The following is a 25,511-nucleotide window of genomic DNA, read 5'->3' as shown; positions in this document are numbered from 1 at the left end:
GTGAGTGTGGGCTGTGGTGTGAGTGCGGGCTGTGGTGTGAGTGCGGGCTGTGGTGTGAGTGTAGGCTGTGGTGTGAGTGTGGGCTGTGGTGTGAGTGTGGGCTGTGGTGTGAGTGTGGGCTGTGGTGTGAGTGTAGGCTGTGGTGTGAGTGTGGGCTGTGGTGTGAGTGTGGGCTGTGGTGTGAGTGTGGGCTGTGGTGTGAGTGTGGGCTGTGGTGTGAGTGTAGGCAGTGGTGTGAGTGTGGGCTGTGGTGTGAGTGCGGGCTGGCCAGCCAGTGAGCGGTACAGGTACGTCACTTCCAGAGCCCTGAAGCCTTAAGTGAAAGTCTCGGCTAAAAACATTGCCTGGGGAATTTAAGCCAACAAATGACATACAAAATGCGAGACAATGCTGAGACACTGAGCGTAAAAATACCACCAATTCAACACATTACAACATTTGACTTAACAAATATGCACAAAGCGGAACAAATAAGTCTTCATAAAAATAATATGAAGCAAGATGTTTACAACTTCTCATCTCATACGTCACATTTGTTACGGAATTGCCTAATCCATTTAAAACAAGACTTATTAGTAAACATTAAAGCACCGTAAGACTCTTGTATGGCCTCGAGAGGTTAGACGGCTTCTTACGTCTCTGGCGAGGTAAAACACTTCCATCTTGACGGATTGGCAAACACAGATAAGGATAACATTAGTAAAACAACGCTGCCACTTCATCAACCATCCCAATACCATACAAAATAAGATAACATGTTTTATTGATATTGACAATCAACTTGAGAATGGTCCAGGAGGGAGCCGGTCGGCCGAGCGGACAGCACGCTGGACTTGTGATCCTGTGGCCCTGGGTTCGATCCCAGGCGCCGGCGAGAAACAATGGGCAGAGTTTCTTTCACCCTATGCCCCTGTTACCTAGCAGTAAAATAGGTACCTGGGTGTTAGTCAGCTGTCACGGGCTGCTTCCTGGGGGTGGAGGCCTGGTCGAGGACCGGGCCGCGGGGACACTAAGAATCCCCGAAATCATCTCGAGATAACCTCAAGATAGGACGGACCGAAACGTCGTCGTGCCTTCACCTTCTAGTGTGTGGTCTGGTCAACAACCCATTCTCGCACTTGCTTACAGTCAATATTGGCTTATTTAATAAGTGCATATGTGATATACTAATTGATTGTGAATATTTTAGTTTACCTTGAAAAGCTTCATAGAAAACACCGACCTTACCTAACCTTCTTAGTATGTTAAGATAAGCATCTTATTGCTTCTTATTTACAATTATTACTTAACCTATGATGATTGATGAAGATTAAGCCACCCAAAAGGTGGCACGGGCATGAATAGCCCGTAAGTGGTAGCCCTTTTGAGCCATTACCAGTATCAAGAGCTGATACTGGAGATCTGTGGAGGCGCGACTGCTCCCTGCGTGACGGGAGATGTCTCCCTTGTGAATGTGTTAAGATGAAGATGAAGCCACCCAAAAGGTGGCATGGGCATGAATAGCCCGTAAGTGGTGGCCCTTTTGAGCCATTACCAGTATCAAGAGCTGATACTGGAGATCTGTGGAGGCGCGACTGCACCCTGCGTGACGGGAGATGTCTCCCGGACCAAATGGTGGTGACTCCTCGCCTGTTGTGTTGTTGTTATAGATTCAGCTACTCGGAACAAGTTCCAAGTAGCACGGGCTATGGTGAGCCCGTAACTTACCTGGCACAGGAGTGGGTCAAGAAGCACGGGCTATGGTTAGCCTCCCTCCTCGCCTGCCTAAAATGTTTTATATAGTGTAGAGGAGTGAGGTGATGGCGGGGTGGTGGAGGGTTGAGCCAGCATACTGGTGGCAGCTTCCCTGTGTTAGTTAGTCTTGAGAAAGACGTCACCCCCGAGCACGGTAGTGTATGTCTGGTACTGACACAGACACACCGCCACGGCTACAGTTACTAACTGGTTTAAATGACTGGGAACTGTGGCGTGCGGGTGACGCACTGGTCACCTGAGAGACAGACAGACAGGTATACAGTTCAGGTGGACCAGGCCAACCTCTACCCAACAACCCCGCCCCCCCCCCTCCTCTCAACACACACACACACACACACACACACACACACACACACACACACACACACACACACACACACACACACACACACACACACACACACGGGAAAAGTGGTAATAGATGAGAAGGAATCTACACCATAAAGAAGAGAGGCAGCTACAGGACTGTGACAGGCTTGAAGGGTAGATATAGTTCAAGACTAACACCGGAAGCCAATCAGAAACATTCCGTGGGCAGCATCACGGAAGCTGACCATCACCGGAGTTTATTCATCTAATCAACAACTCTTTCAAAACAGCTTACAAAGCTTACGATGGAATACCACCATTCGGTCACCACTTGGTCCGGGAGACATCTCCCGTCACGCAGGGTGCAGTTGCGCCTCCACAGATCTCCAGTATCATCTTTTGATACTGGTAATGGCTCGAAAGGGCCCACCACTTACGGGCTATTCATGCCCGTGCCACCTCTTGGGTGGCTTAATCTTCATCAATCAATCTTACGATGGAATAGTGTCAGAACAATCACCGCAGACATGGGGTCCCCACCTCGTCAAGTATAACAAATTACCTGAGTAATATACACAAATTTTTAAGATTGCTAGCGCCTGGATTAAGGAATTAAACGGTAACAGTACAGCGTAACGGAACATACTCTAGCTACTCTTAAATAGGAGGATGAATAAAGGGGGACATGATCTCTATGTACAAGATACTAAATAGAATTTACAAGACAGAAGGCATAAGGGCATCAGTCGAAGTTGGAAAACTCAAGTTCTCAGGTTAAGAAAGTATTCTAGATCTGGTCTTCACAAACAATGAAGACATAATCAGGGTCATTACGATCTCACATACCACATACCCACATCACAAGCTCATTGAAGTGCAAACTACCATCAATACTCATAATAGACTTAAACAATGATCAAACAAGAGGGGATATTCAGTAAATTCAATTTTAATAATAAAAGGATAGACTGGGAGAAAATAGACAGGGTACTTACAGACATTCAATGGGAAACTGTTTTAAGTAATACAAATCCTACACAAGGAATAGAAAAACTGACTTCTGAAGCATATGAAGTCTGTCTGAAACATGTTCCTTTGAGCAAAGCTAGAATGAGGTCCAACGTAGAAAGAGAATACAGACGACACTACAAAAGAGGTGTACATACTATAAAAGAGGTGTACACACTATAAAAGAGGTGTACACACTACAAAAGAGGTGTACACACTATAAAAGAGGTGTACACACTATAAAAGAGGTGTACACACTATAAAAGAGGTGTACACACTACAAAAGAGGTGTACATACTATAAAAGAGGTGTACACACTATAAAAGAGGTGTACACACTATAAAAGAGGTGTACACACTATAAAAGAGGTGTACACACTATAAAAGAGGTGTACACACTATAAAAGAGGTGTACACACTACAAAAGAGGTGTACATACTATAAAAGAGGTGTACATACTATAAAAGAGGTGTACACACTATAAAAGAGGTGTACACACTATAAAAGAGGTGTACACACTATAAAAGAGGTGTACACACTATAAAAGAGGTGTACACACTATAAAAGAGGTGTACACACTATAAAAGAGGTGTACACACTATAAAAGAAGTATCATCCTTTGCAGATGACACAAAAATCAGTATGAAAATTACCTCTGCTCAAGACACTGAAAAACTACAACCAGATATTAATAAAGTTTCAGACTGAGCAGCAGAAAATAACATGATGTTTAACAGTGATAAATTCCAGGTACTCAGGTATGGTAAAAGTGAGGACCTTAAACATAATACAGGGTACAAAACACAATCAAATCTGCCCATAGTAGGAAAGCAGCATGTAAAGGATTTGGGAATAATGATGTCTGACGACCTAACGTTTTGGGAGCATAACCAAGCAAATATTGCGTCAGCCAGAAAAAATGATAGGATGGATTACGAGACCTTTCAAATCCAGGTTGTACTCTTCAAGGCAGTACTTGGATCCATCCTAATTCTAGTATACATAAATGATACAGCTGATTAACTAGACCCCCCCCCCCCCACAACGGGAGACATCTCCCGTCACGCAGGGAGCAGTCGCACCTCCACAGATCTCCAGTATCAGCTCTTGATACTGGTAATGGCTCAAAAGGGCCACCACTTACGGGCTATTCATGCCCGTGCCACCTCTTGGGTGGCTTCATCTTCATCTTCAACTAGACCCCAAATGTGTCACTGGCTCACCCCTCTGACACCACCTTACTCCCTCATTTGGGGGATTGCAGCAGACCCTACAACCAGGAGCGTCTTCCCCCGCGTCTTACTGCAGCTGTAAGACATGCAGGAGGGGGGGGGGGACGGTAGTAACAAGTTACCTTTTGTTATTGTCTAAATGATATAAATGTAACATTACTCGTGTTACTGTTACTGTTCCAAGGCTTACATTCCTCACATCCCAAGACAATGTGGACACTTGTGTGCTGCTCTTGTGGGAGGGAGACGGGCAGGGATAGAGGGGGGGGGGACGGGGAGGGATAGAGGGAGGGAGGGATAGAGGGGGGGAGACGGGGAGGGATAGAGGGAGGGAGGGATAGAGGGAGGGAGGGATAGAGGGAGGGAGGGATAGAGGGGGGGAGACGGGGAGGGATAGAGGGATAGAGGGAGGGAGGGATAGAGGGAGGGAGGGATAGAGGGGGGGAGGGACGGAGGAAAGGTTAGGGAGGGAGGGATTATGGAGAGGGGGCTAAGGGGGGGGGGGGAATGCATGAAAATACACACAACAATGCAGGCGACAGTGGAGACTTGGGCCGACATTTGCATAACCTGGCACCCTCCCCCCCCCCCCCTCACCCTTGCATACCTGTGCTCCCTGCCTCCATCAGTAGGGTGTATCGACCAGCCCCTGGCACACACTTGCCCACCCTCCCTGGCACACACCTGCCCGGACACACTGTGGACACTGAACCTAACAACACAACAGGAGAGGAGCAGAGGATACATGATCACTACATACAAAATATCAAGAGGAATAGATAAGGTGGACATACACACTCTTTAAATTTTAAATAAAAACAGAACACAATAACGCGGGTGGAAGGGGGTGAACGGAACTATCAGGGGGAAAGCACCAAGCCATTACGACTATATAGCACTGGGAAGGGACGAGGATAAGGGATGGGATAGGGTGGGGAAGGAATGGTGCCCAACCACTTGGACGGTCGGGGATTGAACCCCGATCTGCAAGAAACGAGACCGTGAATGAATTATAGAGTATTTACAGGAGACTCTTGAGTCTGGTACAGGTCTGGTACCACGTCGCGAGACTGTAGAATCTTAGCCGGTCACAACGGCTCAGCCAGTTTTTTTTTTTTTGAGATATATACAAGAGTTGTTACATTCTTGTACAGCCACTAGTACGCGAAGCGTTTCGGGCAGGTCCCTGGAATACGATCCCCGCCGCGAAGAATCGTTGTTACAACCAAGTACACATTTTACTGTTGAGTTAAACAGAGGCTACAGTTAAGGATTTGCGCCCAGTAAATCCTCCCCGGCCAGGATACGAACCCATGACAAAGCGCTCGCGGAACGCCAGGCGAGTGTCTTACCACTACACCACGGAGACTGTGGCGTGGGATTCGGCTTAGAGTAGCTCTGGGGTTCCCTTGGTAGATGAGAGTAAGTAGAATACGGGGTAAGGACGGAGTAGAGACGATACCCCCCCCCCGTATTACATGAGCCTGACAGAAGCAGCTTGACAGAAGCAGCTTGACAGAAGCAGCTTGACAGTGGGGCGCTAGGCCTCACCTCCCCATAAAGACCAAACTACACACCACAAGATGAGACCACCACGTTTCGGTCCGTCCTGGACCACTATCACAGTCGTCTGTGATAAGAACGAGGGATTATTGTTCTGGTTTTAGATTTAGCTACTAGGAACAAAATGTCCATGTAGCACGGGCTATGGTGAGCCCGTAACACCCGAGAGGTGACACGGGCATTAAGTAAGGCAAGAGAGAGGTGGAGAAAAGTGGAGGAGGAGGAAATTCCCAGAGGAAGGTAAGATCGAAGCGAAAGGTAGGGATGGGATGGGGGGGGTAGTAAATGAGACGTAAGAAGGAGGGTAATAATGTTCGATACATCTTCAGCCACGTTATTGTGACTCATCGTCTGCTTACTGTCACACAGTCACCGTTGGGTGAACCCACAGGTGTTATCATCACACCTGCACACCTGTACACTCTCCTTGTTCAGGTCATCGACCATCCTTTCTGCCCCCAACCCAACACTGACTCAACACACACCTGTCCCTTCCCTTACCCCAACACTGACTCAACATGTCCCTTCCATTAACCCAACATTTTTAAAATTCATCCCGGACGCAAATTTTGACACCTGAATCCAGGACTCGTGCTGGAAGATACGGAGGTATGGCAGCCCCAGTATAGACTCATTCCTTTCAATGTTTGCAGATGATGCAAAAAATTGTGAGAAGAATCAAGACATATGAAGATAGAGACTATAAGACGATCTGGACGAACTGGAGGAATGGTCTAGAAAGTGGCTTCTAGAGTTTAACTAGGGAAAGTGTAAAGTAATGAAATTAGATGAAGGGAGCAGGAGGCTGAACACAAGGTACCATCTGGGAGGTGAAATCTTGCAAGAGTCAAATAGAGAGAAAGATCTGGGGGTTGATATCACACCGAACCTGTCCCCAGAGGTCCACGCTAAAAAGATATCAGCAGCAGCGTTTGCTAAATTAGCCAGCATAAAAACTGCCTTTAGAAACTTGTGTAAGGAAATCATTCAGAACCTTGAATGATTCCACATATGTCAAACCAATCCTGGAGTATGCAGCTCCAGCCTGGAGTCCATACATAGTTAAACATAAGACAAAGTTAGAGAAAACTCAAGAGGTATGCCACCAGACTAGTTCCAGAACTAAGAGGTATGAGCTACGAGGAAAGGCTACGGGAATTAAACCTCCGTCCCTGGAAGACAGAAGAGTTAGGGGAGACATGATCACGCCTACAAAATTCCCAAAAGGAATTGACAGGGTGGACAAAGACAAACTATTTAGCACGGGTGGAACACGAACAAGGGCACACAGGTGGAAACTGAGTACTCAAGTGAGCCACAGAAACAGATTTTTTTCAGTGTCAGAGTAGTTGACACTACCCCGAGTCTGTTGAGAGGCGGGACACAAGAGCCCAAGTTCAACCCCCGCAAGCACAACTAGATGAGTACACTCCCAGCTTGTGCTCTTCCCTGGTGGATAGCGCGCAGGACTCATAATTCTGTGGCGCGGGTTCGATTCCCGCACGAGGCAGAAACAAATGGGCAAAGTTTCTTTCACCCTGAATGCCCCTGTTACCTAGCAGTAAATAGGTACCTGGGAGTTAGTCAGCTGTCACGGGCTGCTTCCTGGGGGTGGAGGCCTGGTCGAGGACCGGGCCGCGGGGACACTAAAGCCCCGAAATCATCTCAAGATAACCTCAAGATAACCTTCCACCCCCACTACCCCTCCACACACACACACACACACACACACACACACACACACACACACACAGGCGTGTGTGTGTGTGGAGGGGTAGGGGGGGGGGGAGGGAAGAGCGCCACCTGTATGTTTTACACTCGTGCAGAATAAGCTTCAAGTGGGTTAGATAACGGACCATCAAGGGTGCTATACGCCCAATGACAAATATGAATCTGTATTTAAGAATTATACACAAACATTTTAAGTTTACATTTATATTCAAATGCATTTTGAAGATAGCGCAAGGAAGTAATTTGTTAGGGATGAGAAGTGGTGTGACGTGTAAGAACTGGAGCGGAGGTAGAGGCCAGCCGGCCACACATCACCCGGACAAGGTCGCCACCTCTACTACATTATGAACCATTGTTTAATGCTGCCAGATAGAGACGGTGGAGGAGACTTTTACCACAATGGTCAAGTACACAACCTCCCAAAGACTAGTTTTTCAGAAACACGCAAGGTCGTCCCTCCGTGCGGCCTGGCACTAGTGCAAATACTGACTATTGCCCATGTTAAAAAGTCAGTAGTGACTTGTACGGAAGACTTTCATCCTCGGAGCCCTGTCCCCCCCACTTGCACCTTATCTTACCTCAACCCGTTCTCGCAAATTTAATAAGTCAATATTGACCTATTAAATATGTGCATAGGTGACATACTTAACATAATAGATACCCTTAAAAAGATTCATAGAAAACACCGACCTTACCTAACCTACTTAGTAGGTTAAGATAAGCATCTTATTGCTTCGTAATTACAATTATTACCTAACCTATAATAGGTATAGGTTAAGTAATAATTGTAATTACGAAGCAATAAGATGCTTATCTTAAGATACTAACAAGGTTAGGTAAGGTCGGTGTTTTCTTTGAATCTTTTTAAGGGTATCTATTATGTTTAGTATATCACCTATGCACGTCGTTAATAAGTCAATATTGACTTTAGGAATTTGCGAGAACGAGTTGCTTATCTACCTGTCGAGCCCCACACCCCCACCCTTCACGGGACATGGGGTCACGAACAGACCACAGACCACCACCAGAATAGAGAGAAAGAGATAGAGTATATATGAATTAAGAGCAAGAGAGAGAGAGAGAGCGAATATTTCATGCAAGTAGCTGGGCTGAGATGTGGGGCTCTGGGTCATTACTGATCAAGGTGTGACCTCATCCACACCTGTGGTCACCAGGCCGGCCAACACCTGTGGTCACCAGGCCGGCCAACACCTGTGGTCACCAGGCTGGCCAACACCTGTGGTCACCAGGCTGGCCAACACCCGTGGTCACCAGGCCGGCCAACACCTGTGGTCACCAGGCCGGCCAACACCTGTGGTCACCAGGCCGGCCAACACCTGTGGTCACCAGGCCGGTCAACACCTGTGGTCACCAGGCCGGCCAACACCTGTGGTCACCTGGCCGGCCAACACCTGTGGTCACCAGGCCGGCCAACACCTGTGGTCACCAGGCTGGCCAACACCTGTGGTCACCAGGCTGGCCAACACCTGTGGTCACCACCAGGCCGGCCAACACCTGTGGTCACCAGGCCGGAGTAAGAGAGCATCACCATACCTGTAGTGACCAGAGTGTTGTCCTTCCTGGGGTCACGCACGAGGTCGACTAACATGGTGAAGGGTCAGTCACCAGCCCTCGGGGTCAGGGCAGGGGGGAGGGGTAGCACACCCCCAGGGGTGAGACTCCTGGTGAACACTTGCCAGGAGACAGCGGGAGTGGAGTGGCTGGCGGTGTGTTCCGTTGCTCACGCGGTGTGCGACTGGAGGTCTCGCGCGCTGCTACTGCTACTTTCACGAGGCTCCTCCTCCTCCCCTGCCTCTCTCTCAGTGCCTCTTACCAGGCATGCGCGTTCCTGCCCACGCTCACCACCACTTGCGTCAAACCACCTCTCTTATTGTCCACTAATCTACATATCCAACCAGCCAAGCTACACCTTTGGCAGCACCTGTGTTGCCTCTGAGGAGGCCACCAGGAGTGCCACTTTTGTACCTTAAGAGGCTACAGCAACAAACGTTTCCTGCATCTTGTGGGGAGCGGAAGAGGTGGCCCTCACGCCGCTCTTGTAGAGGATCCTTATACTGGACATGTCTTCCCTGGAACACGGTCTCAAGGTGACAATATCCCCTGTGGCTGCCGGGTGAGGAGGGACCAACAGTGAAGCATCGGTGCCCAACTTTCTCTCACCTGCCGAGAGGTCGTGCACAGTTGGAGTGAGGAAGGTGCACATCTACGCCTCCAGCGACTCCACCTGCGGCACCAGCAGCCTTCAGAAGGAGTCTTCACCGCCTCATATAGTCACCCTCAGTCCCAACAGCCTGGCTGACACCGCTACTCTAACCCATACATAACAATGGCGGTGACAATGTTTCGCTCCGTCCTGGACCATTAGCAAGTCCTGATTTCGACAGGTAGTCGCTTTATACCGCTTCGCTCCTCCTCTTTTTTGGTGTGCGAAGTATACGAATTCTTACATTCTTGTACAGCCATTAGCACGCATAGCGTTTCGGCCAGGTCCCTAATCCTAATTTTCCCTGGATTTCGACTCGCTAGATCGTTTAACAATCAGGAACCCAATCACTCTTGGCTGAACTGAGGCTACATATAATTATTAGCGCCCAGTCAATCCTCCCCGGCCAGGATCCAAACCCAGGCCTCGCGAAGCGCCGGGTGAGTTTGTTACCACTTCGCCTCGGGCGCTGCTATCTCATGCTGTCTTTGTCATTCTACTTCCACACACACGAATTATGTTACCTATTTGTAAACTACACGAGTAGATATCGAGTGATTATGTGCGTGCGTGAGCGATTGTGTGCGCGTGCGCGGGGAAGGGGGAACAGGAAAAGACGGGGGCTGCGCTGACAGGAATTATGGTGCGATAGTGGGCATCAGTGTCGGGGTTAACTGGGTACGGGGATCTGGGGAGGAGGGAGAGGGAGAGGATACAGCTTGGGAAGAGTGGGGGGGGGGGAGGTTGGCAGATATATTTCATTAGCGATAATCATCGAGTCTTCTGCCGTGGTGATGAAACTGTAGAGTCCTTCAGCATCACAACAATACAGTGCCAATCGCCAGATCCAATTGTGGTGATGACTGGGCATCTCAAAGCAAGCCGTGTATACAAGTAGGAAATGTGCTATAGAGAAAGTTGGGCTTCATATCTCGTGGCCTTACAACACATTCTACTGTAATCTTGGGCTTGACCAAGCCCCTTACGACCCATCTGCGTCATGTAACGCAAACCATTAAATTAAGAAAATTACCAGGTAGATGGATAGCGGATTTATGGAAGGGATTAACCAGGGGAAATCCTGCGAGGGAAGAAACAGTTGTTGTTGTTTAAGATTCAGCTACTGAGAACAAAACGTTCCAAGTAGCACGGGCTATGGTGAGCCCGTAGTGGACTTACCTGGCACAGGAGCGGGGCTGTACCTTGTGTGAAAAAGAAGAAACAGATGAAGCAGGAACTATTAAGTAAGGAGGGGCGTGACTCCTTACTACCTCCCCCCCCCCCCCCCCCACCCCATCAGACACGCCCTCCAATCATCTCACGGAAAGAAAAAGTAACCAAATTGTCCGTTTCACGTAGCTCCTCAGTCGTTTGTAAATGTACATCTATACGCGAATGTCTGTGTTTCTGTCTAAGGTTGGAGGCCAAACCATGACGGCCAGCCTCACCCAACTTTTCAGGATGATACATGGGAGGTATGGGAGGGTCATAGGCTAATCCGGGTCAGTCCCAGTGTTCCCTCTATTTGCTTTTGACAGTTATTCAGTTATATCACACCATTACAACTCCACAATCCACTATAACCCCAAGATCACAATCACCACCATTACAACCCTAAGCCCACAACCACCACCCCCACAACCCATAGTAACCACCATTACAACCCCACAAAGTAAAATAGGTACCTGGGTGTTAGTCAGCTGTCACGGGCTGCTTCCTGGGGGTGGAGGCCTGGTCGAGGACCGGGCCGCGGGGACACTAAAAAGCCCCGAAATCATCTCAAGATAACCTCAAGATAACCCAGGAGGTGACGAGCATGACCGAGCCGCCTGACCACCTATAACCAAGCTAATTACCTGCCTGAACAATCTCATGTTCTAATTAACTAATGAACAATGTGCCTACTAATCAATACACTTGCCTTACTACCTACTAATTCATCTACCCCGAGACAGCTTAATTAATCCATCTACTCGTCTACCTAAGTTACCTGGGTGACGAGGCTGATAATCTATATACCGTTGTCGCCGGTAATTAGGTAACGGAAATGAGAGGACGCCCCGGGCACCGCCGGGGACGGTGTCCGATATTGACACATCTCTCACACTCCGCTCCTGGCTCGGGGGGGGGGTGGATAGAGATGCTTGGATGGTTGGTTGATAGGCGAGTACATGGATGGTTGATGGATGTGTGGCTTATATAGATGTGATAAGGATATGGTGGCTGTATCATGTGATGCATCGATGAGTGGTTAGCTAATACACGCCACACCCTCCACACTATAGGGCCAGCCACAAGGCGGGACCAAAGAGCCAAAGCTCAACCCCCCGTAAGCACAAATAGGTGAGTACCCACCCCTCCACAACCACCCTCCACCACTAACACAGAGGTGTTAACCACCCTCCACCACTAACACAGAGGTGTTAACCACCCTCCACCACTAACACAGAGGTGTTAACCACCCTCCACCACTAACACACCTCCACTAGTGGTGGAGGGTGTTAACCACTCTCCACCACTAACCACCCTCCTCCACCACCACTAACACTCAGCAGCAGTCATTACCCAACACCCATAAGCTCCACCTCATTAGTCGGACCTAACGACCGTTACCACTGTAAAAGTGTCGTTACTCGAGCCCGCCGCAGTGACTCGGCCTTCACTAGTGTAGTGTGGGTGTCATCACATGGTGGCACTCCAGGGTGTGGGTGTCATCACATGGTGGCACTCCAGGGTGTGGAGTGAGAAGACATGGTTGCACATGAGGCAGCGTGTCACTCCCTGGACAGCAGTCAACACAGGCAGTAGAGGTGGGGCTACACACGTCACTCCCCCGCACAGTCAGGGCGATACTGCACGCCGCGCGCACACATGCCCTCAGTCCCTTACTACTGGTGTGTAAGACCCCTTGAACAGTCACTACCACGGCCCCGAGGCACAAGACGAGGGCAGGAATGACATGCTGCCATCTGCCCGAGGGAAGACTATCCTAATAGCAGTGATCAAAGACCTCGTAATCCCAGTCATTGTCAATGTACGTGCACCCAGCACCACGTGCACCCAGCATCCAGCACCACGTACATGGAAAATGGCTGGGATGCATGTCATTCCGTTCCTCGTCTTCTGCCTCGGGGCCTTTGCCATGTCCAGAGGTAAGGTCCGCTGTAATTCACGAATTACTGTATTTTCTGGATGCGGGTGTGCCTGGTGGGACCCCTCACTGCTCTTGTGAGCAGTGAGGCCCCCCCCCCCTCTGCTCACCAGCACCAGAAGGGGTGGAAGGACGACCAGGCCTCAGCCGAGGACGACCAGGCCTCAGCCGAGGACGACCAGGCCTCAGCCGAGGACGACCATTCCTCAGCCGAGGACGACCAGGCCTCAGCCGAGGACGACCAGGCCTCAGCCGAGGACGACCAGGCCTCACACATGGGTTCAATAACTCATGAGAGGTAGCATGTTGTTCCTCCTATACGTCCTCACATGTGTGTGACAACAATACCTCACACACACATCTTCACCTCATGTCCCCCTTCCTCTCCTCCATGTCAAGAAACATCATCTATCTATCCCACATGTCAACAATCACCTTTTCCCTACTCCCACCGACCCTTGCATGCTCTCACTCCCCATTTATTTCCGTCCCCCCATTCTTGCTTTTACATTTTCTTTCACGGCCAGTGCTTCCTCTCTCTCAACTTCACCACCACCACCACTACTAATTCCCACGCCAGCCACGCTAGTCCCCTAAGGGCCCTCTCTTACCTCCTGAGCCGGTGGGCAGGCGAGCCTCGCCTCGCCCCCCAGCAGGCAGGATCCGACTTTAAACAATGAGTCGCCGCTAGCATTCTAGACGAGAACCGTCGCTCTATGCACACACGACCGCCTCGTCCCCTCCCACCAGCGTCAACACTGCTCCCCCGTCGCTCCCTGCCTCCACCACGCTATCTTTGTCAGTGTTCTTCACAGCCACACTCCCACGTACCTCACTTTCTTCGAATTTTAATCTTATGATTCCCTTGTAGGTCTAAGACTGGGTGCTACCCTTTACCTATATTTACTCGTCTACTCTATCACAATCAATCAATCTCACTCTCAATCTCACTCTCAATCTCACTCTCAATCTCTCTCTCAATCTCTCTCTCAATCTCTCTCTCAATCTCTCTCTCTCTCTCTCTCTCTCAAATCCATAAATACCTAACTCTGGAAAGATAGTCACTTTCCGTCATCAAAAAGAAACTCTTCCCTCCTCATGCCAGTTTCTGAATCAATTCTCATGCACCCACGTCAGTCGGTGGATAGGTGTCCCCTCATATACGTGGGTTTGTTCATAGGTTCGTGGTCAGCCCTGGAATGAAGTCTGTCATCCAGTCATTAGTATGCATCACCACCTTCACACCATACTACACCACACAGCCACACTGTACTACACCACACACAGCCACACTGTACTACACCACACACAGCCACACTGTACTACACTACACACAGCCACACTGTACTACACCACACACAGCCACACTGTACTACACTACACAGCCACACTGTACTACACCACACACAGCCACACTGTACTACACCACACACAGCCACACTGTACTACACCATACACTCACAGCCACACCATCCCAACAACTACAAACAGTGCCACACCTGCACCCCACCACTATTACTGTCAAGAGTGACCTTACTGTTTCCTCTGCTTGACCCGTAACTGAAAATAATGTTCAGCTCACCCTCTCCCTCACAAATGCTCTCTGACATTTCCCGCTTAGCAATGTTCACACGAATAACCTCTCACTTGGGTCATACATGTTTTGTGCACCCTATTTTGAGTCAGACTGTATCGTGCACAATAGTTCTGAATTCTGCCTCTTCTCGCTGGTGACGTATGGTGGCCTATTTTGTCACCATTTCCACAATATTTGTCTTCATCCAAAATGGGTCATACACTTTACAGCTCCTCCTTATATTTCACCCTCTCTCCTTTTAGCTAGCTAGAATATACATTCCTGTAATAGTTTACATGTTTCATTGGTTAAAGGGTATAAGAAGGTAATTAGGTAGGTAATTATCAATAGAAGGCACCAAACCGGGAAGGCTATGTAGCACATATAAGAAGGTAGAAGGGCTTCACCATATAACCCTAAAAGTACAGTGTTAGAGGCTTTATATGTCTTATGGTTTTGAGATCACTGTACCTTTACATTTTAATGTAGAGGTCATTGTTATTGCATTTACTAATTTCCTTTCTGGGTCCCGTAGCACAGTGCTCTACATCCTAGGCTCACAATTGATCATCCTGAAGTCAATCATTGGCCAGGACAGAAATGGTTGGACATGTTTCTTTCCACCTTATGCCTCTGTTCACCTAGCAGTAAATAAATACCTGGGAGTTAGCCAACTATTCTGGGTTGCATCCTGGGGAAATGTTCTCGACCATTTTTTGTCTTTCCTGGGGGATCAAACCCAGGAACTCCGAGTGAGAGTTTAAAACGTAAACCACTATACTACAGGACCCATATTCAAGCTGGTATGAACTTATCAGTGTTTGAAAGGAACATGATTTAGCTCTTGGACCCCACAACTTATAGACTAGTGACAGCTAACTCCATAGGTATTGTCATACTGTAACATATACCCCGTATACAACTGATATCTGAGTATCAAGTTGACCTCTATTACTTCCTCTGCCAGTATAATCAACTTACTAGGATTACATTGAAGATATTTCTTATATTCTTATATACACTGATGCCCACAGTAGTCTGTATGTCCCCATTCAACGACGTAACATTGAGCTTTCTTGGTGTACAGTACCTTCAAAGTCACTATTTATATTCAGTAACTAGTCTGCTGATAAACCTATATACTTTTTTCAAACTTGTTACATAAATAGAGTGAGAATTCCATGATTATTGACTCCAATGCTGATTCTTCAAACATGATTTAAATATTACAGGATTTCTTGTTCTAGCATGCCACCCTTGCATATGCTGCTGAAGATATCAAGTCTGTGTGTGCTTCAGGGTGACTCTAGATGTCTGTCCCTCTAAATTGCTTCTACACCATCAGCTTTATTGTGACAATTACCATTTTCTTAACCTTATGTTTGTTTGTTGTGAGCTACAGTAGAAAATTATCAGCCAATTTATACAACTTTTTTTAATTCACTTCAGAATAACAAAATTTTCCTTAGTTTTGCATTTTTCAAAGACATCATTTGAGAGAATTTTATCTAGAGTGGACGGCTGCTAATAATAGTTTTATATAATTATTACAAGAACAGAATAGGTCCAAAGACAAAACCTGGTTGTTATAAATGACGAACCAGAAAATAGGATTGGTTCAGTAGAAATTGAAAGGCAGATAGGAAAAAACATTGAAATGTGTACACTACAGGAAGAGGCCTAACCCTCAAACATACCAGTACTACAAACAAGCAAGAAACAAATACACAGCAGTGAGGAGACAGGCAGAAAGGAACTTTGAGAAAGAGGTAGCAGATAAATGTAAAACAGATCCAGGTCTTTTCTATAAATTCATTAAAAGCAAGCGGCATGTAAAAGATAAAATCCAGAGAGTGAGAATGGGGAACAGGTTCATTGAGAATGAAAAAGAAGTACAGTATGTGAAACACTAAATGAACAGTTCCAAAGTGTGTTTGTGAAAAATTAAGATTTCAGAGAGACAGACATAATGTCAATTCCAGAAAACACCATTGTGTCTATCTGGACACAAAAAAGGCTTTTGACAAAGTTCCACACAAGTGTTTTTTTGGGGGGAGGGAAACTAGAACTTGATGAAGGGGTGACAGGAAGACTTCTGACATGAATGACAAATTTTCTAACTGACAGACAGACAAGGTCAGTAATTAAAGGCTCTAATGAAGAACGAGATCTAGGGATGGTTTTGGATAGTAAACTGTCACCAGAGGAACACATAAAGAACATTGTGAGAGGAGCATATGCGTTGCTTTCCAATTTCAGACTCGCTTTTAACTACATGGAGGATGAAATACTAAAGAAACTGTTCATGATTTTTGTGATACCAAAATTGGAATATGCAGCAGTTGTATGATGCCCATATCTCAAGAATCACATCAATGAACAGGAAAAGGTGCAAAGGCATGTAACAAAATGGCTTCTGGAACTGAAAAACTATGAGTTACAAGGAGAGTCTAGAGGCATTAAATATGCCAAAGGTAGAAGATAGAAGAAGAGGTGGTGATATGATCACCATTTACAAAATACTAACAGGAATCGACTAAACTGACAAAGAGGAATTCCTGAATCCAATTTCTTTGGTTTCAGGCAAACCAAAGAAATTGGTTTCTTTGACAAACAGAGTGCTAGACAGTTGTAACAAGTTAAGCGAGAAGGTGATTGAGGCCAAAACCATCAGTAGCTTCAAAGCGTCATATGACAGAGTGCTGGGAAGACGAGACACCACGAGCATAGCTCTCAACCTGTAACTACACTTAGGTAATTACACACACACACACACACACGCACACACACTCACAGTTACACTCACACTCACACTTACTCACTCACTTATTCACTCACTCATTCACTCACTCACTCACTCGCTCACTCACTCCAGACACAGGATCCCAAATGAGAGACAAAGTCCTCCTTGAAATGGGCAGAAAAAAAGATCTAGGAGTTGATATCACAACAAACCTGTCTCCTGAAGCCTACATCAAAAGAATATCAACAGTGGTGCATGCAAGGCTGGCTAACATCAGAATTGTCTTTAGAAACTTGTGTAAGTAATCATTTAGAACCTTGTATACCACATATGTAAGACCAATCTTCCAGTATATGGCTCCAGCATGGAGTCTATACCTCGCTAAGCACAAGACAAAAGCTGGTACATGTTGCTCAGGTAGGTATGCACATACACACTCGGATACGCGCAGCTCCATCATCAACCACAGCAAGTCAGACGCCCTCCTGGGAGATGGTGAAGGGTCAACAGGTCCCAGAAATGCCAAGGATGAAGGTGTTTAGAGGTGGCAAGAGGAAAGGTGTCAGGAGATGTGATTGAAGGAGAGAGAGCGGGAGATGAGGTGGCAGGAGGAGACTTGGCACGAGGAAAGATGACGGGAGAAATGTAACAAGAGTATTTTTTCCTTCACTTTCTCAGCAAATAAACAACCTGATGGGTACTTCTGCCTCATTCCCTCCGCATGAGAACATTCTATAAGGCCGAAGTGATTTTCTTCCACTTCAGAAAGCCAACATTTTGGAAGTTAGTGCTTCTATCTCCCCACAAATATAAATCCAGATAATGAACTGACACAACTACTGTACTACAGTGTCTTGGACTGTGTACATTAATAAGTTAATAAGAATTTGTTGTCAATGACAGGCAGCCTTTATAGTTATTATAATATATAATCGGTATATATATATATATACACACACATATACACTGATATCCACTGACTGTTGCATCATGGGGAGGGTGCATCCTCCCCATCCTGGGGAGGATGCAACCCCACCATAGCTGACTAATTCCCAGGTACCTACTTACTGCTGGGTGAACAGAGGTACTAGGTGAAAAAAAAATGTGCCTGATTATTTCTGTCCTGACCAGGACCCTTCACATTCAAACACAATACATAAGATTTCATGAAAGTGTTACAACCATGCAGATATACATCTAAAATAATGCACACATCTGGAAAATGCAGCTAACAATGTTGTTACACAACACTGATAAATTTAAATTATACATCCTACTTTCAGAATAAAACACTGCACTATGTGTATCAGTGGTTTACAAGGATGTACCTAACATATTGAATTACATAGTACCTTTGCACTACACTCACGAAAAATGGGGGGACTTTTGACAAGCCACCACCTTCCTGCACCTGTTGAGGACACTAAATGGATGGTGGCCATGTGGTAAATATTGTACACATGTACTAAAAAACTGACAAACATAACGTACCTCTTCTACAAATAAATAAAATATTTTATTGTGTATCATTACAGTATTGGAAAAATTGTAGGAATGCACACGATCATTGTTAGGTACATAACACATCTTGCAAAAGTTAGGTGCTTCTATAATATGGTTCACCGTATGGTTTTCCAGTCAGAGGCAGGAAAGCTGCCCAGCTTATTCAGTTCCCCCCTAGGTCAACTACTGATCACCTCTCACAGGATTCAATCCAGAACAGTTGCCTAACTCTTGGGCAACTATTAGGTGAACAAGTGCATCAGGCAAAAGAAACGTACCCAAAAATGTGTATCCTGCCTAGGGATAGAACGAAGACCACTGCACTACACAACTTGTGTAAAATTTAAACAAGATGCTCAGAGAACTATCTCCATATTACTTGTCTCTCTCTGAAGTGATGAACCAACTGAATACATTGAAAATAGCAAACAAGATTCATCATATAAATATACATTTAACTTGTACTCCATTCACTTGCTATCATTGTGCTGTATAAATATTAATGTTTCTTACAGCATTAAAGCCTTATCAAAGCACAATCAATGATGTCTTATGACTGAACAACAATATATTAATGACTGTAGTTAGATAATATGGTGTATGTGAGTACAAGAACCAAAGACAAAATCTACTGCAGTACTTACTGGACATGGGCCGTGCTCGTGTGGGAGTGTTGACGTGCTTCAAGGTGTGGTCTTTTCTTATACTCTCCATTAACAGTTCCATTGGTGACGAGATCTTACGTGGTGGGGGTAGGAGTTTGCGCTCTGATGCCTGTAACCAAAACGAAACATGCCTATTTAACAGAAAATATAAACTAGCACCATTTCTAAGAGATGTTGAAATAATAAAAATAATATTACATTTACATAAGAGTACTGGTACTGTACATACATTTAATCCAAGTAGGTAGAACACTTGGAGAAAAATGATACAATAAGACAGAGACAGACAGTGGGGTTTTTGATATGGAGGATCCTGTGTAATGTGTCTATTTAGCTTCTGTGATTGAGCAAAGTAGATTTATTAAGAGATTTTACAAGAGATGGTTCGGACGATTGCATGTATGTGGACCTACATATACACCAGTCTCCGTGGTGTAGTGGTAAGACGCTCGCCTGGCGTTCCGCGAGCGCTTTGTCATGGGTTCGTATCCTGGCTGGGGAGGATTTGCTGGGCACAAATCCTTAACTGTAGCCTCTGTTTAACTCAACAGTAGAATCGGTACTTGATTGTAAAAAACGATTCTTCGTAGGGGTCGTATTCCAGGGACCATAGGATTAAGGACTTGCCCGAAATGCTATGCATACTAGTGGCTGTACAAGAATTTAAGGTGCAACCCCAGGATATATTGTATATCTCAAAAAAAAAAAAAAAAAAACTGTCCCACATAAGAAGTTGCTCTGGAAACTGGAACATACTGAAGGAGTGACAGGAGACTTCTAACATAACTGAAATTTTTTCTAACCAACAGAAAAATGAGGGCAGTAATCAGAGGCAATGTGTCGGAATGGAGAAATGTCACGAGTGGAGTACCACAGGGTTCAGTTCTTGCACTGGTAATGTTCATTGTCTACATAAATATCTACCAGAAGAAATACAGAATTATATTAACATGTTTGTGATGATGTTAAGATATTAGTAAAGATAAGAAACTTAGATAATTATAATGCACTCGAACAGGACCTGGACAAAATATATGTATGGAGCACCACTTGGTAAATGGAATTTAATTTGAATAAATGCCATGTTAAGGAATGTGGAATATGAGAAAATAGACCACACACAACTTACAAATTAAGTTAAAAAGCTTTAAAAATTCTGATAACGAAAGAGATCCAAGGGTGGTTCTAGATGGAAAACTGCCACCTGAGGACCACATAAAGAACGTTGTGCAAGGAGCCTATGCTACTCTTTCTGATTTCGGAATTGCTTTTAAATACATGGATGGTGAAATACTAAAGAAATTGTTCACAGTCTTTGGGAAAGCAAAGCTGGAATAAGCAGCAGTTGAAATGTTCCAATATCTTAGCAACACATCAACAAAACTGGAAAAAGGTGCAAAGACATGCCATTAAATGGCTCCAAAAACTGAAAGACAAGAGCTATAAGGAGAGATTAGAGGCATTAAATATGCTAAAGCAAGAAGATAGAAGAAAAAGAGGCAATATGATCACTATGTACAAAACAGTAATGGGAATTGACAAAATTTGACATGAAAGAATTCTTGAAACCTGGAACTCCAAGAACAAGAGGCCATAGGTTTAAGGTAATGAAACAAAGCTGACATAGAAAGCTAAAAAAAAATTCACTTTCTCAAATAGATTGGTAAACAGTTGGAACAAGTAAAGTGAGAAGGTTGAGGAGGCCAAAACTGTCAGTACTGTAGTTTCAAAGTTTTATGTGACAAAGAGTGCTGGGAAGACAGGACACCACAAGCATAGCTCTCATTCTGTAACTACACTTTAATATGTATACATATACAATTACAGATATTTTAATTTTCCTAAGGTGTTAATTGGCTGCTGAAGGTGCATCCGAATCACTTGTCATAAGAGTTTTCCATGCCGATTTGGGTGTCATAAATACGAAGTATTTGCCATATACTCGCAGACTTTGAGAAAGAGGAAAGAATCAGTTAAAGATGCAATTGAGGGAAAAAGTACAGAAAAATGGAAAAACATTAGCGATTCTAAAAAATATAAGATCTACAAAGAACATGAGAATAGAGGAGACAGGAGAAGACATTATTCAATGTGAGGAAAATCCTAGTTATACACAATCATATCCATTCATATAATTGTCTAACCTACGCTGGAAATAATCAAACAACCCCATGTTTATTATGTTAATTGGCAACCTGTTCCATAATTCAATAACCCTACTTCCAAATCAACTGACCTATTTGTTTCTGAATTATTTGTGTTCTACTTTACATGATTATATTTAGAACCCCTTTAATAATCTACCTTGTTATAGCATTTCATCTATCTGTCTCCCCTTACTTTTTTTCATTTCTAAACACTGTAAGGTAAATGTATAATAATATCTCTTTGTAAGAGAAGTCTCTTATACCTGGAATAAATTTTGTCATCCTTCTTTGTACACTTGCAATGAAATTTATTTCTATTCAATCATAAAGTTCCTCCAGTTCAACAGCAAAATCTAAATGTGGCATATCAAGGGCACAATAATGCATTGTTTTATTACTAATGCTACTAGCTATGAATCCCATATCTTATTCATCTTATTTCACATATTTATACAATGATTTTTGTTTTAGGTTCAGCGGGGCCTCTCTAGGCAAGTGCCTGTTGGACCAACTTATCACAAGTTATCACAGGTTGAGCCTGGCCCCCCAGGCCAGGCTCAGGGAGTAAACTCCTCCAGGAACCCCCTCCAGAACCCCCTCCAGAAACCCTCTCCAGGTATGCTCCAGGTAACCCAATAACTTCCTCCATCTTAGATTTGGACATTTCAATTTTGTTAATTAGTTATCTGGAGACCGTTGACATTTCCTACGCTCAGAACTCTCCATTATTCGGAATTTAACTGAAACTGCCAATCCTTCTCTAATTTTAAAAATCTGGGTCATTCTGTAGCAATTTTATATCAGCCTGAGCTTATTTTCCCAACTATTTTAGCGTCATTCGCCAAGATTGCTGTTCCTTCATTTGTTTATATTTAATGTAAGGGTCTCGTAGTATACTTGACTTCATTCTCAATTCACAGTCGGGGATCCCCAGTTCAATTCCCGGGCAGGGCAAAAGTGATTGTGCACGTTTCATTTCACATAATATATCTGTTCACCTAGCAGTAAATAGGTTCCCTGGAGTTTAGCAACAGTTTTGGGGTTACATCCTTGGGAAGGTCAGTACTATAGTTCGAATTGAAGGACCTTGATACAAGCCTAAAGTATATATGTATTGATTATTGGTTTAAGTCTATATGTATCAGTTTATGTAATCAACAACTTTTGTAATATTATTATTATTATTATTATAAAAAATCACATCAATAATAATAACTTTTATTTAAAATATATATAAAAACATGATAAAGTGGTTGATAGTTACAGAGTATGTATATTTAATAAAGCCACTAGTATGGTTTCCTATTATCAAAGACGGGAAGTGTATTAGGGTTAACGAGGTTTCCCAGGCCAACTACTGACCCTCCTCAGGATGCCACCCACAAGCGTTGCCTAACTCCAGAGGTACCTATTTACTGCCAGGTGTAGGAAGGCATCCAGTGAAAAACAACATGACCAAACATTTCTGTCATGTTGTGGGAATCAAACTTGGGACCTTTCAACTGTGACCCCCAACTCTGCTGACCACTGTACCAACACCAATGGATCCTTGTGCAATACCACTTGCAATGCTTCAACATTCACAATCTATTTCACTTAAGATGAATCTGTTTCAATGTGATTTTGTCACTGTTTAATTCATCCCCCTATATTATATCTGAGGACCACCAACTCTGCAATAGTCTCGATGGGGACAGGAAGCTGGTGGCTGGTCAAATTCCCCCCCCCCCCACCTCATTTTTTTCTGATGAATACTTTCCAGCTAGATTTTAAACAGCAGCAATGACCTGTCCTGGTTATTCAATGTGCTCGTTAGCTCCAGTCTAATCTTTCATATGATAATCTGTCAAATGGCTTGGAAAGGTCTATGTGCATCAAGTCAACTTGGAATCCTTCATGTCACAGCCCCAGTCCTGTACCAGGTAAGTCCACACAAAGGGCTCACCATAGCCTGTGCTACTTGGAACTTTTTGTTCCAAGTAGATGAATCTAAAAACAACAACTTAGATCTTTATAATTCTGTAATTTCTTTTAACAATTATGGTTTGCATGAACAAATTCCTTTGTATTGGCCAAAGGTATCACCAAAGAATAATTAAGTTTGTACATTTAAAGACTGTGCATTCTTCCCTTTCTATAATAAATTAAATGATATAAAAGTGATGTTGTATTCGTCAGTTAACTAGATGAATGGTTGGGTTATCTTTATAACTTTTTAGACACTCAACCCACCAGGGGACTCGAACACTGGCCAACAAGGTGGCAGTTGCACGCTGTATCCACTACACCATACTTCAAAGTCATAAAAGAGAGGTAGGAATTCTGGCACAAGGTGAAGAAAAGCACAAGGAAGCTAAATGGATAAAAACTAAGTGAAGCAGTACCATTCACAGAGCTTTGTTTACAATCTACAGTGACCAACATCAACTAACTAAAGCAGTACCGTTCACAGAGCTTTGTTTACAATCTACAGTGACCAATATCAATGTCACAAACAGTCAAAGGACTAGCATATGATATTTATTACTGAAAAATGAAGGATCCCTTATGTGGACATAACATTATCCAACACAGTTATGAAACTGACAACACAGTTTTGCTAAAGATTTAAAAAAAAAATACCTTCAAAGTGATTGTCCAGCAATTATTACAACAGCCCAGCAAGTTGCAATAGTGGTAAAATGAGCTAATCAAACTGCAAGAATAATCAAGCACATATTTAATTCAATCCTTATCTTAATTACTGTATTCAAGCATGGAGACTTAACATTAACAAATATATTGCAGTTTTACATAGGAAAAAAATCCTCACAGAGGTAATGACAATCATCTCAGGACTAATTCAAATTGCTTAAAAGAAAAAGTTGAGAGGTAGAGGCTTCACTACTCTTGAAACAAGGCTATGACATGCCTGATCTAATTAAGATATTTAAAATATTGAATGAACTGTATAATAAATTCAGACTCCTACTAAAAAAGTGCAGAAGATAGGGGGATGCTTTCCCCCCAAAGGGTAATACTCCCACAGAACTGCCTACCTGTTAAAGCTGTGACTGTCAGTTTAAAATTCAGCAAAAATATCCTCAGGAATAATGGAGGGACCTTTGACAAGCTAACAGCTTCCTGATTCCTTCAAGACCACTAGAGATGGTGGCCTCCAGGTAAATTCTGGTAAATGACACTCAAAAGAGGCAACAATTCCAAGCTTTCCAAGCCACAATGTTAAACAGACAATAGGAGATCCTCTTTCTCTCAGAATAACAAACATATAAAACAGCCAACCCAGTAAAGCTATCAAAGCCAGGACCACATGACTGTATAAAATATAAATGAAAGAATGAAGGCATCCTTGGTAAGCCACCTACATCCTTTCCCCACCCCCACATGTTACACAGCCTACTGTTATCTTTTAACTTTGCTCTTTCACCTCACAACTAAGGGTTCCAGGTTTAACTCCCGAACAGAACAGAGAAAGTTCGGCACGTTACCTTTCCCTAAGTGCCTCCATCAGCAGCAGTTACCTGGGAGTTAGACAACTGTTGTGGGTCGCATCCTGGGGAGGGTCAGTAACTAGCCTAAGGGGTTCCCAAGCCTAAGTGTATGCTTTCTATCCCAGACAATGGGGAGAAAATGTATGTCGAGTCATCCCCAAACATTCCATCTAAGGCACCACTTATAAAGTACTAAAGATTGCAACAATATCAGGAATATTTGCAGGAACCTATCTAATGATGTCTATTAATATACTGTATGCACTTTACAGCTGCTAACTTTTGCTAAACAGGACAAGGCAAAAACAAGTATTTCTGTTTTAAGTTCAAACCTCAAAACTAATTCAATATATAATTATGCAGATGCACACTCTAATATCTTAAATTATAGCATGAAGATTTATTTGCCAGAAC

At 44.4% G+C, this 25,511-nt stretch overlaps 1 protein-coding gene and 1 long non-coding RNA gene across 9 annotated transcripts in view; one reads left to right on the top strand and one right to left on the bottom strand.

The window, feature by feature from the left end:
- LOC123775090 (uncharacterized) overlaps positions 1-25,506 on the top strand; it is a 181,444-nt gene extending 155,938 nt beyond the window's left edge. Inside the window, exons 1-3 of one of the 2 annotated variants that reach the window (XR_011226026.1) lie at positions 12,606-12,715; positions 22,078-23,528; positions 23,842-25,506. This is a non-coding gene — a long non-coding RNA (uncharacterized lncRNA). Of the gene's footprint in view, positions 1-12,605; positions 12,716-22,077 lie in introns of those variants that run through there. The other variant, XR_011226025.1, reaches the window with a different exon arrangement.
- The window catches only part of spir (spire type actin nucleation factor), a 237,717-nt gene that overhangs the window by 38,799 nt on the left and 173,407 nt on the right, over positions 1-25,511 (bottom strand). For all 7 annotated transcript variants that reach the window (XR_011226023.1, XM_069319275.1, XM_069319276.1 and 4 more), the window contains one exon: positions 19,439-19,568. Coding sequence is in view for 6 of the 7 variants with exons in the window: in XM_069319275.1 (XP_069175376.1) it covers positions 19,439-19,568 (130 nt within the window). In the remaining variant the exon portion in view is untranslated. The remainder of the gene's footprint in view (positions 1-19,438; positions 19,569-25,511) is intronic.

This window comes from Procambarus clarkii, chromosome 92, assembly GCF_040958095.1.
Source record: "Procambarus clarkii isolate CNS0578487 chromosome 92, FALCON_Pclarkii_2.0, whole genome shotgun sequence".
NCBI lineage: Eukaryota > Metazoa > Arthropoda > Malacostraca > Decapoda > Cambaridae > Procambarus > Procambarus clarkii.
Note: the sequence above shows the minus strand (reverse complement) of the source record. Positions and strands in the feature narration are given on the sequence as shown.